Source organism: Oryzias latipes, chromosome 1, assembly GCF_002234675.1.
Source record: "Oryzias latipes chromosome 1, ASM223467v1".
Classification (NCBI taxonomy): Eukaryota; Metazoa; Chordata; class Actinopteri; order Beloniformes; family Adrianichthyidae; genus Oryzias; species Oryzias latipes.
The window spans coordinates 9,770,845-9,787,035 of NC_019859.2; the positions used below are offsets into that span (position 1 = coordinate 9,770,845).

General features: G+C 37.0%; 1 protein-coding gene across 2 annotated transcripts; it reads right to left on the minus strand.

Moving 5' to 3' along the window:
- Window positions 1-1,132: 1,132 nt before the first annotated feature.
- Window positions 1,133-15,785, minus strand: LOC101171386 (mitochondrial Rho GTPase 1-A). 2 transcript variants are annotated; one of them, XM_004065681.3, is made up of 20 exons: window positions 15,676-15,785; window positions 14,471-14,529; window positions 14,295-14,376; window positions 14,140-14,183; window positions 14,005-14,058; window positions 12,378-12,430; window positions 12,068-12,176; window positions 10,199-10,300; window positions 10,015-10,113; window positions 9,816-9,924; window positions 9,278-9,398; window positions 9,112-9,196; window positions 8,654-8,799; window positions 7,464-7,564; window positions 7,015-7,145; window positions 6,317-6,400; window positions 4,862-4,984; window positions 4,581-4,783; window positions 3,259-3,381; window positions 1,133-2,234 (listed from the first exon to the last, which is right to left on the minus strand). In XM_004065681.3, the coding sequence occupies exons 1-20, from the start codon at window positions 15,710-15,712 to the stop codon at window positions 2,117-2,119; spliced, it is 1,983 nt and encodes a 660-aa protein (XP_004065729.1). In that variant the 5' UTR covers window positions 15,713-15,785; the 3' UTR covers window positions 1,133-2,116. The 2 variants fall into 2 exon arrangements, with proteins under 2 accessions (XP_004065729.1, XP_011472289.1); XM_011473987.2 differs by lacking the exon at window positions 3,259-3,381.
- Between the last annotated feature and the right edge of the window lie 406 nt (window positions 15,786-16,191).

The window sequence follows — 16,191 nt, forward strand, 5'->3', positions numbered from 1 at the left end:
CTAAGAGCCACAGCTTTATCCAACCCAAATTAGTTTGTGGATGTTTGTTTTAAAACTATGTCAGTAAACAATGCCAGAAATTGTTTGTTCCTACCAAATTTTGAAAATTATTCATAAACCTTTTATGGATATAAAGACATTTATTCAGCACATTTGTCATTTTTACAAGAAAAAAAAGGTTTAAATTCACTCTTTCTACATTTTGTCATGTAAAAATGTGAAGCTTCAGTATATCAAAATTAACCTAAACTAAATGAACTGATCCGCTTGAAAGACAACACTTTAGGCCTTTTCCTTTTACAGACTGTACTCAGGAAGAGGATAAATATACATTTCGTAAACTGATAGTTTTTATAAAGTATTACCATACATTTCAATTGATCGAAAAAGTTTTTTATTGGGTATTTTCAGGTAATTTATATGCAAGCCACTTTTGAAAAAACACTGCCCCCTTGTGCCCCATTAGGGAACTATTGGTACCCCGTCTCACATTGCACTTTAAAGGGATAAATGTTAGCAAGAAAAGAAAGCATGAAATAATGATTCACAGGTGTCAGATGTTTATTAAGCTTTTCTTAAAGGATCATTTTTCAAACTTTACAATAAGGTTCCAATAATAATTTCAAAATCATTTATTATAAGCATTAGTTAGGTCGTGTCTGTGAGGTTTTACAGCATTTAGAGTTAGGTCAGATTAAAATCCTTCAGTAAAACCTTTTGCTTCCTAAATCCAAACAAACAACCATAGTAGATGATAATGCCAGACACGTTTAAGGCTTTATTTATTTAAGGATTTATTATTAATATGTTATTGATGGATAAGAGATTGTGTAATAAAACCTTTATTAATGCCTTGTATTCTTAAGACTGAATAATAAGCATTGGTAAACTGCCAATTAAATAATACACTTCCAAAATAAAGCATATAATTGGCTGTTGACACCTGATTTAATAGTTAATGTTTTATTAACTAACATTAATAAAGGGACCCTTGTTATAAAGTTCTACTAAGGTTTTAGCCTTCAACAATAAAGAAAAGGCTTGATTTTACTCAATAGTCACAAGACTAATACTGTATTTAATGTCTTAATTTCACCAATTCCTTCACCATGACCACATTTTATCAGAGAGCTTTTTTAAACAGCAGGTTATGAGTTTATTGTAAACTTTTGAAAAGGCAGGGCGGAGAGAATCCATGTAGCAACACTTCTCGCAGGAAGCCGTCATTGCCATAAAATAAAAAGAAAACCAGTTTTGGTGACATAATTGCATCAGTTATAATGAAGGAGGCTGACTGTCACATCAACATTTTATATTAAGACTATTGAGAAAGAACATCTGCTAAAAGGAGAAGTCCATCTAAGATTTTCATATTGGGAACATCTTAAAACGTAAAGGTGATATTGATGTATATCTGGGTTCACAAACAAGAATGGTGTTGAGGAATGCGGCAGAGTCTTTGACACATTCACACCCACTGAGCAGCAGTTTCTACATGCAAAAAGAGAAAAAAAGAAGATTGTGCATCCAGGAATTTGGCCACATTTCAGTCTAAGAGGAGAAGCGTTTCAAGTTTATCTAAGAACACGCTGTTAAAGTAATTCTTCTGCAATCAGGGTTTAATTAGTTTAGTAAAACAAAAAAAGCTTAGTTAGTGTCTAAGATAATGTCTATATTATATACAGTATTTACATAACATGTTTCATACATAAACAAAAATAAATAAATGTATTCTGTCAGTGAGCAAGCAACAAGAAATTAGATAAGTATATGCTTTATGTTGTCACTAGTGTTTAGCAGCAGCTTTCAAATATATGTTAAATATAAACATTTCATTTTATACTTTTTATAACATCTTAAGTAAATTTCATACAAAATAAATATACATATTTTTAATCAGGAAGGACAACAGAAAGGAACACAGCCACAGCAGAACGTTAGCTTGATTTGGTCACAAAAAATAATAAAAAGTACAGGTTCAGAAGTTCTCTAAACTGCTCATTTTTCAAGAAAATGTCCATTTAACGCAAAGAAGCAAAATATTGGATGTTTTCACTGGCAAAAATGGGTCCATGGAGTACCATGCAGAGGCGAGCTGGACCAGCACACCCGAGGATCACCGGCTTTTCAGGAGCACTCTGTACATGGCGACCCCGAGCACGGCGAACACCGTGGCCCCAACGCTTGCTCTTAGCCAGAAGGTGGCGCTCTTCCGGTCTGCTTGGCTAACATGTCTGTTAAGCAGAAACACACAAAGATGATGACTGTGTGCAGGACCATATTGTTGCAATAAACAAAAAAATCAATTATCGCTTTATACATTTCAAAAGTGTTCTTAAAATTATTATATTTGACATTAAAATTAAAAAGATACGATCTTTACATTATGTTCAGAAAAAAAACTAAAACTATATTGAAATGTTTTGAATTATACAACTAAAATTGTAAAAACAATATTAATTAAAAAAGATGAATCACAGAATTGAAAACAACTGATTCACAGGTTTGAGGGGAAACAGAGCATCCAACAACTAAAGCAGTAACTAAAAAAACATATGAATTATTAGTATTATAAACTAAAACAAAGAATTAGCTGCATATATATATTCCTCTTTTGATAAAAACAATGTCAAAGTGCAATTTTGTAGAGTTTAAGATGGAGAAATCAGAAAAATTGCCAGTTAAGAAGGACTCAAAGATGAAAAGGGGAAAAAAGACTGTTAATTTTAAATAAATACCGTGGAACTGTTTTCAAACCTGAACAAAACAAAAACAAAATAAAATTATAATGTTCTTAAACTAAAACAATCCAAAATAATTTGGATTTTTCATCTAAATAAAAATAAATACATTTTTCAAAGTGTTAAAACACAGTGTTGTCAATTTATAAAAATAATAGTCATTGAGATTTATAAATTATACATATAATAAAAAAAAAAAAATTATTTTGACCTTGTACTGGATTTCTAATGATTTCTCTACACTTTCCCTAAATAAAATTGGTTACTGTTGGTGTTGCACTTCTACACAAAATTTAAAAAAATAAATAAAACCAAAAATATATCACCAAATATCTTCAAGTGCGGTCATACAACAAGAGTGGACTGAACACAAACATCATAGAAGAATGTGATAGTCTCAGTCCCCTTAGCTTCAAACTGAATAAATTACTAGAAGAATGATGATGTAGAGGGACAAATGAAAGCAGAAAGTAGAGGTGACAGTCATGTCTTAAAGGAGAAAGTGTTTTTTAAAGACCTTCTGAGCATTACAGCGTAGAATTTGGCCCTGACGGTCTGCAGGAGCTCAGAGTTGAGGAAGTTCTGACACAAGCAGAAAGTGCACCGGTTGCAGGTGCACATGCAGCGCAGCCGGGCGTGGCTGAGGAGACACCCAGTGAGAACACACCATCACACAGCGGGATTTAACAAACAGGACACACACAGAAGAGAAGAGTTAGAACTGACACGGCAAGTCCAACAGGCTCAAAATAGAAGAAAGCATGTTGGACTCTTACTATAAACACAGGAGGGGGAAAAACAAAAACCTTTTTTCTAAAACATGGGGGCTGCATTAACACAACAAAATACAAAAATAATAAACAATTCAGCAAATGTGAACATTTTTTCCTCTTGTGGAAGAGTTTTGGTTCCGTTAGGATGTAAAAGATGTTTTTTTTGCAGCTTAACTGAGTGCAATAGCCTAATCTTCAGAAAGAATGTACAACAGGGAAAGGGAATTAGCAATTTACCCACAATGCATCACTCTGGACTAAAGACAATCCAAAGCATCCAAATAGTTTTTGTATTTAACCCTTGTGCTATCCTAGGCACTTTACCATTGGGAGTTGGGCATCTAGACCCACTAGACAGTGCGCTGAACCTTTTTCTTCAATGATTTGTGATCTTCACTGGTGTCCATGGATTACATGAAATCTTTCCACCTTTATCCACCTTTGTCATGGTAGGAAGAATACGTCAATGTAAGGGTGGGGTCATAGGATAGCACAAGGGTTAAAGAGTAAACAAGATTTGGATAGAACAAAGAAATAACTTGAAAACATTAAATTAACCTTCTTTTTTTCTATTTACCTAATATTTCCAACAAGGAAATATTGTAGGGGTGCATTTATGATGATACTTTGGGATTTAAAAAAAGAAAAAAACCGAACTGCAGCAATGTTTCTGTCTCACTGAAATACTTCATTACTGAAAGCTTCAGCACTAAAAGGACATTTTTAAAGATTTATAAGAATGCTCGGCCGGTTTCCTTTGCCCAGAGGATGAATGAACAAGGAAAGATATAAATCCAAATATCTCCAGCAGCATGCAGCTAATAAAAAAACACATGTCATGCTGTCTGAGGAAACAATGACTCAGCAACAAAGTTTTAGCTGCAATTCCCAAACTGCGATAAAAGTGTTTTTACACCCCTGGAGGGTTTAAACCAACATTTTCTTGCAAGCACTACATTGATTTGAAAAAGAAAAAAAATCAATGTAGTATTTATTGAATAAAATATGCTAAATAAAGCTGCTAAGTTTATGAATAAATGTGTTGCATGTATGTCGGGATACGTACGGGTACATGGCCATGGTGGTAAGTTTGGTATAGATTTCTCTGCTGGGATCCCCTGCTGTGTTACAGGTGAAAGACTGAGGCGGAGGCATCTTGTGCCTCCTGCAGAACTCCAGTGGACTGCAGCCGTACATCTGCTTGACCTCCGGCAGGTCCGACTTGGCTGCAATCATCATGCAGGGGGTCTTGCTGTCCATGAAGTATTGCTGAAAGGAGAGAAGTCTTTTCTTCGTCCTGCAGCCATCAGAATGTCTGGGTTTAAATACAAGAAAACTTTGCTCTACCTTAAAAACTTTGGCGCAGTATTCAAAGGAGTACGGGTTGCTGGCATCATAGACCAGGCAGACAACGTCACAAGCCAGATCAGAGTCAGACAAGTAGTCGAAGTCGGGGAATACTTCATGCAGCTGAAGAGGAGAGAAAAATGTCAGTCAACCATAGATGGAGGGAAAGCTTTTGAATTTTAAACTTTCAGAAAATTGGAATTTTGATTAGTTTCTTTAACAAACTGCTGTTAATATTAACAGATTGCTAAAAAATAACTAGTTTACACAACAATCAATGTCAACACGTTCATCCTTTGCCATAACCAAATAGATTGCAGCTCTTTCCAAGATTTGCTGGCTGCTAGCATCCAAGCAAAATGTGTAAAGTCAATAAAAGGGTCCTGGAATTGGTTTTTGCAGGGATTCCTTTTTTGTGACAAAAACCGTTAGTTAAACTAGATTTGAACCAGTCAATGCAAAAACTGACACAACCAAGGTAAACTATGTGGATGCAACATCTTAAACTCCCATTTGAGCTGGGGACTAAATTAAGACTGTCTGCAGGAGAAAGTTTAGACCATTACTGGGCAGAAAATGAAGGAGCCAGCAATCTTTAACTTTCTCTTGACATGACTACACAAAATCAGTCCACAAAGCGACAACAGTATTCCACACAGTGTCTTATTCCAGCAAAAACATCCACATATTTTATTTGACTCATAAAATAAACAAGAAAAAAATTATACCAAAAAACAGCAAAAACTTCAGAAGAACTGGATGAGACATTCACAATACTACAAAAAAAACTTGTCTGGTGGGTTTTTATGGAAGAACAAATACATGTAACATTTAGTTACTGAATTCTATCTGCAATCAGTTTGTACAGCTCAGGTAGGATAAACCAGAACGTTCCCAAACCAAATAAAATCCTGTTTCACAGGCCCTTCATTGTGTCTGCGTCTTCGTTAAGCGGAGGAACGCCAAAGCTTTTGTCAGGCAGGAGGAAATGCCTGCTTAACAAAAGCATTAAGAGAACAGAATAAGAAGCTTATGTCATTGGCCAAGTTAAGCACTTCAAGGTGGGCTGGCCCTCCAGCGGCACAGTCTAAATGCAGCTGCAGAGAGTTTTTCTGTTTGGATTCGATTTTCTTTTTCAAAAGATTTATTGGAAATTTAGTACCAAAAATTTTACGTCTGGGTAGAATTTAAGAATTTTCCTTTTCTTCCTGTTTTTGTTTTTAAAAATCATTTATACATTTCAAAATTTATAAATTGATATTTTTTGTTGATATTACTTACATTTTTTGGCTCCAAAAAAGAAAACAAGTATGAACATTTTGCAAAAAATCTATTAAAATAGTTTATAGTTCAAATAAATTTACAGGAGATTTTCAAGAGCATTATGCTTAAACTGCACCATCAAAATATTATCATGTTGTGTTACCGACCAGTATGAGTTTGTCTTATCCTCACCAGAAGGTATTTCTCCTGGCCGTAAACGTAGGTCGTACTGATTGCGTAGTAGGATCTGTGCTCCTCTTTAATCGTCTTTTGTCGCTGAGAAAACAAAAGAGGAGATTACCTTAGATGTGGCAGCAGAACTCATTCCGAGCCAAAGGACAACAGGCCTTTAGTAGTTTATGTGAGCTCTGAGTTCAGCTCACTTTCCCTTTTGAGGGGCTCTCACTGAAATCAGCTTTGGCTCCATTAAAATACTGTCAAACAATATTATAATACCTCTGTATCACGTTTTCTGTTTCATTTTAGTACCAAACTTTTGCTAAATAAATGTTTGAAGCCAATAACTATTGGAGTGCAAATTACACTGGGACTTTCTTGCCTGTCAAAGTAAATGAATTTGTCTGTTCACAGCAAAACAGTAGCACATCACAGGAGCTGCCATTATAAAGTCATATGGATATCAGATCCAGTCTGGCCCTCTTTGACGCCACAACGTCCTTAAACCTGACCACTTTTCCCTCCCTTTTTACCACACTAGGATCTACTGTCGCCTCATATAGATCACTCTTTGACCGGCGCAAAGTAATGAGATAATTAGAGGTAATCACCACCTGTTTGGGGGGGGGGGGGGGGGGGGGTGATGAAACCAATCAGAGCATTTCTTTTACATTTCCGTGAAGACCTACTCAGCACGTGTTTTTCCTGCTTACCGAGAGGTTTCGACCCAGAAACGCTTGGAGGAAGCCGCTTTTTCCACTGCCGACTTCTCCAAACACGTTGCAGCGGAAGACGCTGCGCTGGGTCTGCTTCTTCTGTAAGTCAATCTTCTTATCTCTGGTCACTGGAGGGGGCCACACCGCACAAACAGGAGGATCAGAGGATCAGCTTAGACGGTTGTTGTTGCAAAACACATCGCACAGGCATTCAGCTGTTCAGGAGTGGACATGACTGTCCACTTCTTACAATAATCAATATTTCCACTATGCAACTTATAACTGCATCACAGCTAAATCGAAAAATTAGATCCATTTTTTATATTTGAAGCCTTTATAGATCATTATGGACACATTTTACAAGAATCTCAAAATTATTATGTTCTTTAAATAACCTTGAGCTCATAATTACTCTTTATAGATAAAAAAATAAGAGGTACAGACACCTGTAATTCCATCCGCCTGCGACTCCTGCTCAGCAATTATTGAGTAACCGAGGTAACCTAAATACTCCAAACATCGCTGAACATCCAGATACGTTGTTAACCTGTAAAAAATAAAAGTACAGCATATTTTAAAAAATCTAAAATGGGAAATACACCTTGGACACAAAATAAAGCTAAATATTCCATATTTATTAAAGTCAAAGATACAAATGAAGCTGATGCTAAACTGTGGGTCTTTTCAATCATAAAGAATTTCACATTAGTATTTAACCAGAAAACATAAGAAAAGATTGTTTAACAGAGATTTATTACACATCTCAAGATGGGGGAAAAGATGAAATTTTATAAGTAAAAATAATAAGAATAAGAAAACTTTAAAACTTTGCATTTGACAAAATCTGATAATGGATTAAAACATTGCAGAACTGATGGAGACATTTTCTTTAATTCATGGGTTAAAAACCAAGAGTTTCCTTTGCCTTAGGATGTACCAACTAAAGAAAAATTGTAGCACTAAAGCTGATTTTTTTCAAACTTTTTAGGATTTCGACATGTCTCAATTTTTTCTAAATCCTTGATCTGTATTTGCAGATTTTTTGATTCAAGTATTAAATGTCTCTAGATTAGGGTTTGACTGAAATTGCAGGATGCATATTTTTTTGTTCCTCTTTTCCAACTACATCGCTACAACAGAGTATTAGAGCCACAATAATTCTATGAGGATAAACTTTTAGAATTATAAGTAAAGGAACGGATATTTTCCAACTTTATTTTCATTTCCCCCCCATGGTGGCCCTACAGCTCCGTCGTACATCCCAAAATCTCAACTCATCAAAATTAAATTTACTTAGAATTAGAAAAGAAAAAGAATAATTTCTAAAATGCAAGTGGATTAAAGCACTTGGTCAATTGGTGAGCCATTTTACATTAATAAATCTTCTTTAAATATTTCTTAAGTTATTGGATTTTCCAAAGAAGCACATAGACAGACAAACTGTTTTCTGTCTGAAAACATTTCAGCAAAAGAAAAATCATTGGAAGTTTGTCAAAGTTGAATCTGCTTCTTTTTTTTAAATTAAGATTTGTTGTGTTATGGTAAAAATCAAAGCAGAAACAGCAAATTTCTGTCAACCAAACAACCCCACATACAGAAACATGTGACTCTTTAGATGTGACCTTCAACTACTTACGTCCACTGTGAGAGATAGCCCTGGTAAGTGATCCACCCTCGCTCATTAGTGCAAACGGTATTGTTGACATCTGCACCCCAGGGCATGTAGGGAAAAACATCAAACAAGTCCTCCAACTCTTCAGGCGACAAGGCACAGTCACGGTCCTGATAGAGAAAAAAAACATGTCTATGCATGATTTCTGCAGGGACACACAATGCTGACCGAAGCTCACACACACAAACACAAAGCTAGACACCAATAAATACAACAGGCGGCTCTTGGCATGAGCTGTCACTTTCCCTCTTAGACATTACCCTTAATGTTGCAGCTTATTTTCCTTACAAATCCCGCCTCAATGCCAAAAGATTAACTGCACCGCAGCGGGGAAGCAGCTTTGGCTCAGAGTGCTTTCTGGTTTGTTTTTGTGGGGAAGCAGAAGAGGCTGGAGTCAACACAACATCAACACAAAAACAAACCTTATCGTGTTTGTCAAAGACGCTCTGCAGGAACAGGTAGGCATTGTAATTGAGCTCAGTGGTGCAGTCGGGAGGAACTTTCAACCTGAAAAGAAGATTTAAGGAAGAGACGAGTTAGTAGCACAAAGAAGAAGTTGTGTTCAGAAGATGTTTGAGGTGGACTCACGGGGGGAAAAGGTAGTCCTGATTCAGCTCCAAATCATCGTCGTATCCAAACCTCCTCAGGACAGTCCAGGTGGTTTCATGGCGTCCTCGCTGGATGAAGAGCATGTGGAGAAACAGGAAGCCTGAAAGCAAACAGCATTTGACAAACCAAACCAGTTCAAATGATAATTCTCATACCTCTTTTGTTCTCTTAGTAGTTTGATTTTAAATGGTCTGGAATTAAACTTCTTTCATCGGGTACAATAGTAACAGAAAATGATTTAAAAACATTACACTAAAGATGGAAAACTTTGGGAAATATTCTTCAAAAATGTTCAGAGAAAAAGACATTTTGATCACAGAAGAGTAAAAATAATATTTTAAAAAAAGGCACAACATGTTTGATTTGATTTCCTTTTATTTGCAAACACAAAATAAATTAGTGAATATTAAGATAAACATGATAAAGTGCTTAAAAAAGAGGAAGTAGAAAAATAATTGGTATAAATCCCCACCCCTAATTGAGCGATACTGTTAAAAAAAAGAAGGTCCACCCGCACCTTTCAATGTAAGGCCGTTGTCATGGACACCGTCGATCAAATTCTTCCTAACCACGTTTTTCACGTCCTCCAACGCCTGATGCTCCAGAGGAGTGTTGAAGCAAGTCCGCTGAGAGCAGCCACACAAAAACAAATGTGTTGTCAGAGCAACAACCGAGAACATTTAGGTTCATCACAGGCCGACCAGCAGGTGACCCACCTGGAAAAAGTTGAGCTCGTTGTCATTGAGGATGCCATCGTTGTCCAGGTCGGACACTTTAAAGATCCGAGCCAGGGCTTTAACACAAAGCGGCTTCATCTGACAGCGAAGGCAACATGAGAAAAGAGGATCTTTAGAACACAAAGTCTACATCCTAATGCATCCAAATTTCCACTGATCTTACATCTTTTTTCTCTGGACAGTAGAGTGGACCTGTGGGATGAAGGACAGCCTTCTGAGCATAGTAGAACAACTCAGAGATGTTCTTTAGGTTCTTTGCTGAACACTAAAAACATCAAGAAGAAAGAAGAAATCCATGTACTGTTATATTTTAGAATACAGCAAAGAAACATGAATAGCTTTTGACCATGTGAAAATGCAAGCACTGCTTTTAAAGCGGCTCTAAGTCGTTGCCAGACAGAGCATTAACCCTTGTGCTATCTTAGATGACCCCACCCTTACATTGACGGGTTCTCCCTACCATGACAAAGGTGGATAAAGGTGGAAAGATTTCCTGTAATCCATGGACACCAGTGAAGATCACAAATCATTGAGGAAAAAAGTTTAACGCACCGTCTAGTGGGTCTAGATGACCCAACTCCCAATGTTAAAGTGCCTAGGATAGCACAAGGGTTAAGACACGGGGTCTGTCTGAGCGACACCTCTAATCATCTAGTCTGCAAAAATCCCATAAGTGAAGTGAAGTCACAGGAGGACGTCAACACAACGTGAACTCCACAGTGACAAAGACAGCAAAAAGTGTAAAAACCAGGCGCTGAACGACAGAGCAGTTCTGCTAGAAGGTCATGAAGTCCTCTTTTGAATCCACAACGACTACAGCTCCAAACAGTTTGCCCCCATTTCTGATGTGAAATTGGTCAAACGGTCTTTACCGAGAATAATTGAGACCCTTTTGTGCCTTCATCGCCACCTTTTGCACCTTTAAACTCTTTTTACCTTGAGACAGAGTAAAATACCAATGGATCAAATCTAGAAAAACTCGAGTTGGGGTTGAAAACTAAATCATGTGTAAAATTAATTTAAAAGTGAAAGCTTTTGCCAAGTGAGGAATAAAAGAGCCTCGACACAATCTGACAGCAGTAAAGAGTGAAGGAACTCTACTGCCAGAAGACTTGGCAGGTGAGTCTGTGTCAGGTCAAAGGTCAGCTGTCAACCCGGCACCTCCTACTTATCTTAGGATGCAGCTAATAGGTTTTCCTGGAATCCTCTGAATCTATTCTTCTCATGTCCACAAAGTAATTTTAAGTAACAAGAAGCATTTTTACTATTAAAAAAAATAGGTCTTCTCTTAAAAAAACAATGGTTTTCAAAGGCAGAAATGTTTACCTTTAGCAGGTAATGCATTGTGGGTTTTTTTTTTTGTTCGGAAAAAAACAAAAAAGAAAACTCAGAAGCGGGACTTTGTGGCCCACCCAGCACGTTTTCCACGTCACAAATACAATCCTTTTGAAAAACTGCATTTTTTTTTCTGCTCCTGATTCACAAGGATTTGAAGAAAGAAATACTCAAAAATGCAATTTCAAGCTGAATTTTCTTCATATATGTCCTTTATGAGGAAAATGCCACAAGAACATGTTGGAGTGAGTCTTTAAATGGAATGAAAGGATTTGACAGAATCGGATCATCTGCAAACTAACACTAAAAAATGTTATTAGAAGTATGAAGAAGTTTTCTGATCCAGACTTTCTGCTTTTAGACTAACGTTTTATTTAAAGGAAACACTTCAAACACTAAAAAGTGTTTTAGACACTGAAAGCATTCATATGTGAGGCAATAAACATACAGCACTCCCCTAAACTCATTGTCTTTTACCTATAGTTTGATATGTTTTCCTTTCTGGAATAGATAAAAAACAGGAAAATGTAGACTTGCATGTGGGCTTGAAAGTCCTTTTTTGTCCTCTGAAAGTGAAACTGTAGTTCAGTTGCAGGCATTTTTTCTAAAGATTATAACGCCTGGCTCATATCCAAGGCGAAAAAGTGAACTGATGATGAAAAGATGCAGAAGTAAAAGATGTTGGTCACTTTCTCACCTCAACACAAGTCTCTATCTCGCTGTACTGGTTCATAATGGGAAGCACGGTCTCCATGCTGCTGTGCTCCACCAGGTCTGACTTGTTCCCCACCAGGATCAGAGGAACCCTGGACACATCACAGGAAATGACCGTAAAGCTGCAGAAAATGCTGGGAAGATCAACAGAGTCCATGTTTGCTCTCATCCTTAACTTTTGCCTCTTAGAAAAGCACCCATGGGATTCACAGTTGCTGAATCTGCAAATGCGGAAACCCCCCCTCAATCCCACTCTACTCCACCTGAAAGGTGGAGCTCATCTATGTGCCCACCTGCTGTCCTTGTCTGTGTTCTCGGTGATTAGGGGGATCCAGTGACTGGTCACCTTAAGGATAAGAAGACAAACCTGTTAGAAATAGAACTTAATTCCTTTCAACAACATTACACCAATATATATATAAAAAAAAGTATCTAAAGTATCATCTGCACTTATTTAGGCGATACAGCAACCTAGTAAACACAAACCAGCACAGACCAACTCTTTGTTGGAGAGTATACATTTTTTTTTGTGTATGATTTCAAATACAATTTCATTTTTGCCTTATTTTATTGGTTGTCAATGAATAACTGTTGACTGTAACTCCAAACATTTCTCGAAACACATGCAGAAACTTCTTTTGGTAGAAATAAACTTTTGTTTTAATAAAAACAGGAGATGTTGGTTCATTTTACTTCCCCAAAGTCTATACATTTCTATAAATGTAAAAATCAATTAATTAGGTATTTGACACAAAAAAAAGAAATCAATCTAAGGACAATATAATTTAAACACATCAACATTAAATAAGCACGTGATTTACTTTTGCTAAATTCAAACATGGAATAAATGTGAGACTTGAACTGTCTGTGGATCTATTAACTCAATTTTGTTGTATTTTTGTAGAAAAATACACATTTTTTATTAATTGCATCCAACATAAATATATACCGGTATTTGTTAACTTTTTATTTTAAAGCAATTTACAAAGCATTTAAAAAGTATTAACATTTTGATGAGATCTCTGCAACAATGCATCTACTTTACTGTTTATTTAAATTATATCCTAAACTATTTTAATTTGGATAAAATATTTATGAATCTATTCTAATTCGTATATACTGTGTACTGCTGTTTTGAACGATACATTTCTGTTGATTGCAAAGACAATAAAGCTTATCTATCTATCTATCTATCTATCTATCTATCTATCTATCTATCTATCTATCTATCTATCTATCTATCTATCTATCTATCGACCTACCTACCTTCTTTAAACAAAGGTTATTCCAAAATGTCTTTCAGACTATGTTGAAGTCAAAGAATGCCCTTTCTTAGGCTGCTTCAAAAGACTTGGAAGCTTTTGATCTGCCATAAAAACATATTTCATAAATCTCCTTTTCACCCCAGTGTACGTCCCAACACTGCTGCCAGTCAACATTCACACCTCTTAGGTAACTTTTATCCACCTTAAGCATACGATCGGGTCTTTGACTTTCCTTGGAATCTCTTACTTTCAAGCTGCACTTGTCATGATGGTGGAAATATTACAGATTTAGTTTGGCCCGTTTTATTATTGCATTTTATCACAGAGTAAAGTAATTTTTGCAGGTAAATAACGACTGGACTCACAAATAGAAATGTAGGATATTTTTTACTATTTCAGCCAATGCTGTTTTAAACATTTTATTAACTTGTATTATATTATAAAACCTTTGGAACTGTTTTGAGGGGAAAAAGCTAAATATATATATATATATATTGGTTTCCATCAGTGTGATTTTTTGATTGTTCTGTTGACTTCATTTGTTTTATGCATGGAAAGATGTGCATTCAAGAAGTAAAACCAAGACAGAGTACAAAAAAAAAACAGTTTGTTTTACACCTTTTAACTTAAAATGCTGGCAGAGAAAGCTACTCACTTTCTCTATGGACTTCTTGTTGTTGACAGAGTACACGATGCAAATGACATTTGCCTATGAGAGAAAGATCATGAGTGACCGGTAGGTCTCTCAGCTGAATTTAAACACTGAACAAACCGTGACTCATGAACCGACCTTAGAAATCTCTTGAAACAGTTGCTCATCTGTCTGCTCCGCCTCTATGGAAAGAAAAACCAGAACATTCAAGGAAAAAAAACAGCAACAAGAGCACTAAATAACTTGAACAAAACGTAACAAAAAATAACAAACAAAACTCCCAGAAACGGAACCTGAATAGTCGACTATGTGTGTGGGAACTCTCTCTGGTGTGACATCTGCAGGTATGGTGATCTCCTCAGCTCTATAGGGGACCTGGAACAAAAGATGACATTTCAAGCAAAAAAAACAAAAAATTAAAAAAAAGGATAAAAGCCTCCTCCATCATCATGAGAATATTTCTACATACCAAATCTGGAAACTCCTCGCTGACCAGAGACATGATGAGTGATGTCTTCCCCACCTTGGCTGAAGCAGGAGACAAAGAGCAATTGATTAAAGTCCCATTCTGACCTTCTTTTGCATTGTAAAAGCGTTCCCAGTGGTCTCTTAGTTACGATTATGCCTATTTGAAGCAAAAAACAAAAACAAAGAAAAAATGTCATTTTTTAGGACATAGTTTCTGCAGAGCGGCAGTAGTTCATTAGAAATTTCCCTCTGAGATGAGGGCAGGACTGTTAGGGCAGAGTAAGCCTGCAGTCATTTCCCATCATCCCTTTTCTTACACTCACTCCCGCTAGCTTACAGCCCCTCACAACCCAAACCTAATGGCGAGCATTATTGAAGCTATCCAGCTGTACAGTTTTGAGCCAGATGTCAGCTCAGACGAGGAAAACAAAAACATAACCTTGGGTTGTTTGAAAGGTGCCTGACAAATAAAATTTACTATTAATTTATTATTATTATTCGTCTGCAGGTGGATGCATCAGCATGTAGAGGAACAGGGATCTTGTGCCACGCCGACTGTAACACCTACATCACTGCGATGGGCAGCATTTTTCCTCATTCACAAAAATTTGAACGAAAAAATGAAAAAAAGAAATATTTTTTTTACAGTTTTTATTTTTTCCTAAATAAAAAAAGAGAGTAATATTGAGAGTAACTGCTCAAAATCCAATGAGATCATCTAGATGTCCATTTTCTGTCCTGAAGACGCACCATGTCCTCATGGTTAATACATATAAACTTTTGTTATGATTTAATCCAATAACCCAAACAAACACAAACACGATGGAAATTGTCTGAAGTTCTGCAGGAGATGAGGATGTGTTCACATTCGTGTGATCATCGTCCAACCGGATCAACTCCGGTTCCAGCGGAGCAGCAATCGGGGTGAAAGGTGAAAGGTCTCGGTTTTAAGCTGATCATCCAGCAGCACGAGCCACGAAAACTCACGAGAGGTCGACCGAACTAACTCTCAGCTGCGACCAGGTAGATGTTTGCAGGCGGCATCACCCTCCCCTTCATCGTCATCATCATCACATGTTTGGCATCTTTGCGTCTCTTTAAAAAAGTGACCGTTCACGGCTGACTCCGCTCAGCTGACAGGACCAGCAGTTCCTGCCGACAATTAAACGGAGGCGAATAATAATAATAAAAAAAAGGTTTACTTACGTTCTCCTACCAGCAGGATCCTCACGTCTTTTCGCATCTTCTCTACCTCCGTCAACCAAATTGATCGGGAGGTAAGTGTGCAACATTTATGCTCCCGTCCTGGTGATGAAGGATACAGCCAGCCAGCTCTCCGCGGCCTGGCTCGTGCGCTTGCGGCTACATTCGCATTTCCGTTCCGGTTTGCACGAGTCCAGAATGGAGGAAGAGGTTTGATTCTCGGTTGGTGTTTACTGTATTAGCCAGCTGTGTTTAGAGGCACGACACTCTCCGTAAGACGAGGCTTGTCTGACAGGCAGGACCGCCGCTGATGACATAACGAGTCACGCCGATTTAGAGCCGCGTCAGCAAGCAGTCGGGAGGATCACTCCGACTGTGTGAACAGCGCACCACGCCTCTTTTATTCGACACAGAAACATCTAACTTTTTTATCTTTTACATTATAAACCATGTTTAGTTTTTGTAATTAAACATATTTTAAATATTGTAATTGCGTATAATATTCTGAAAGACTAGTCT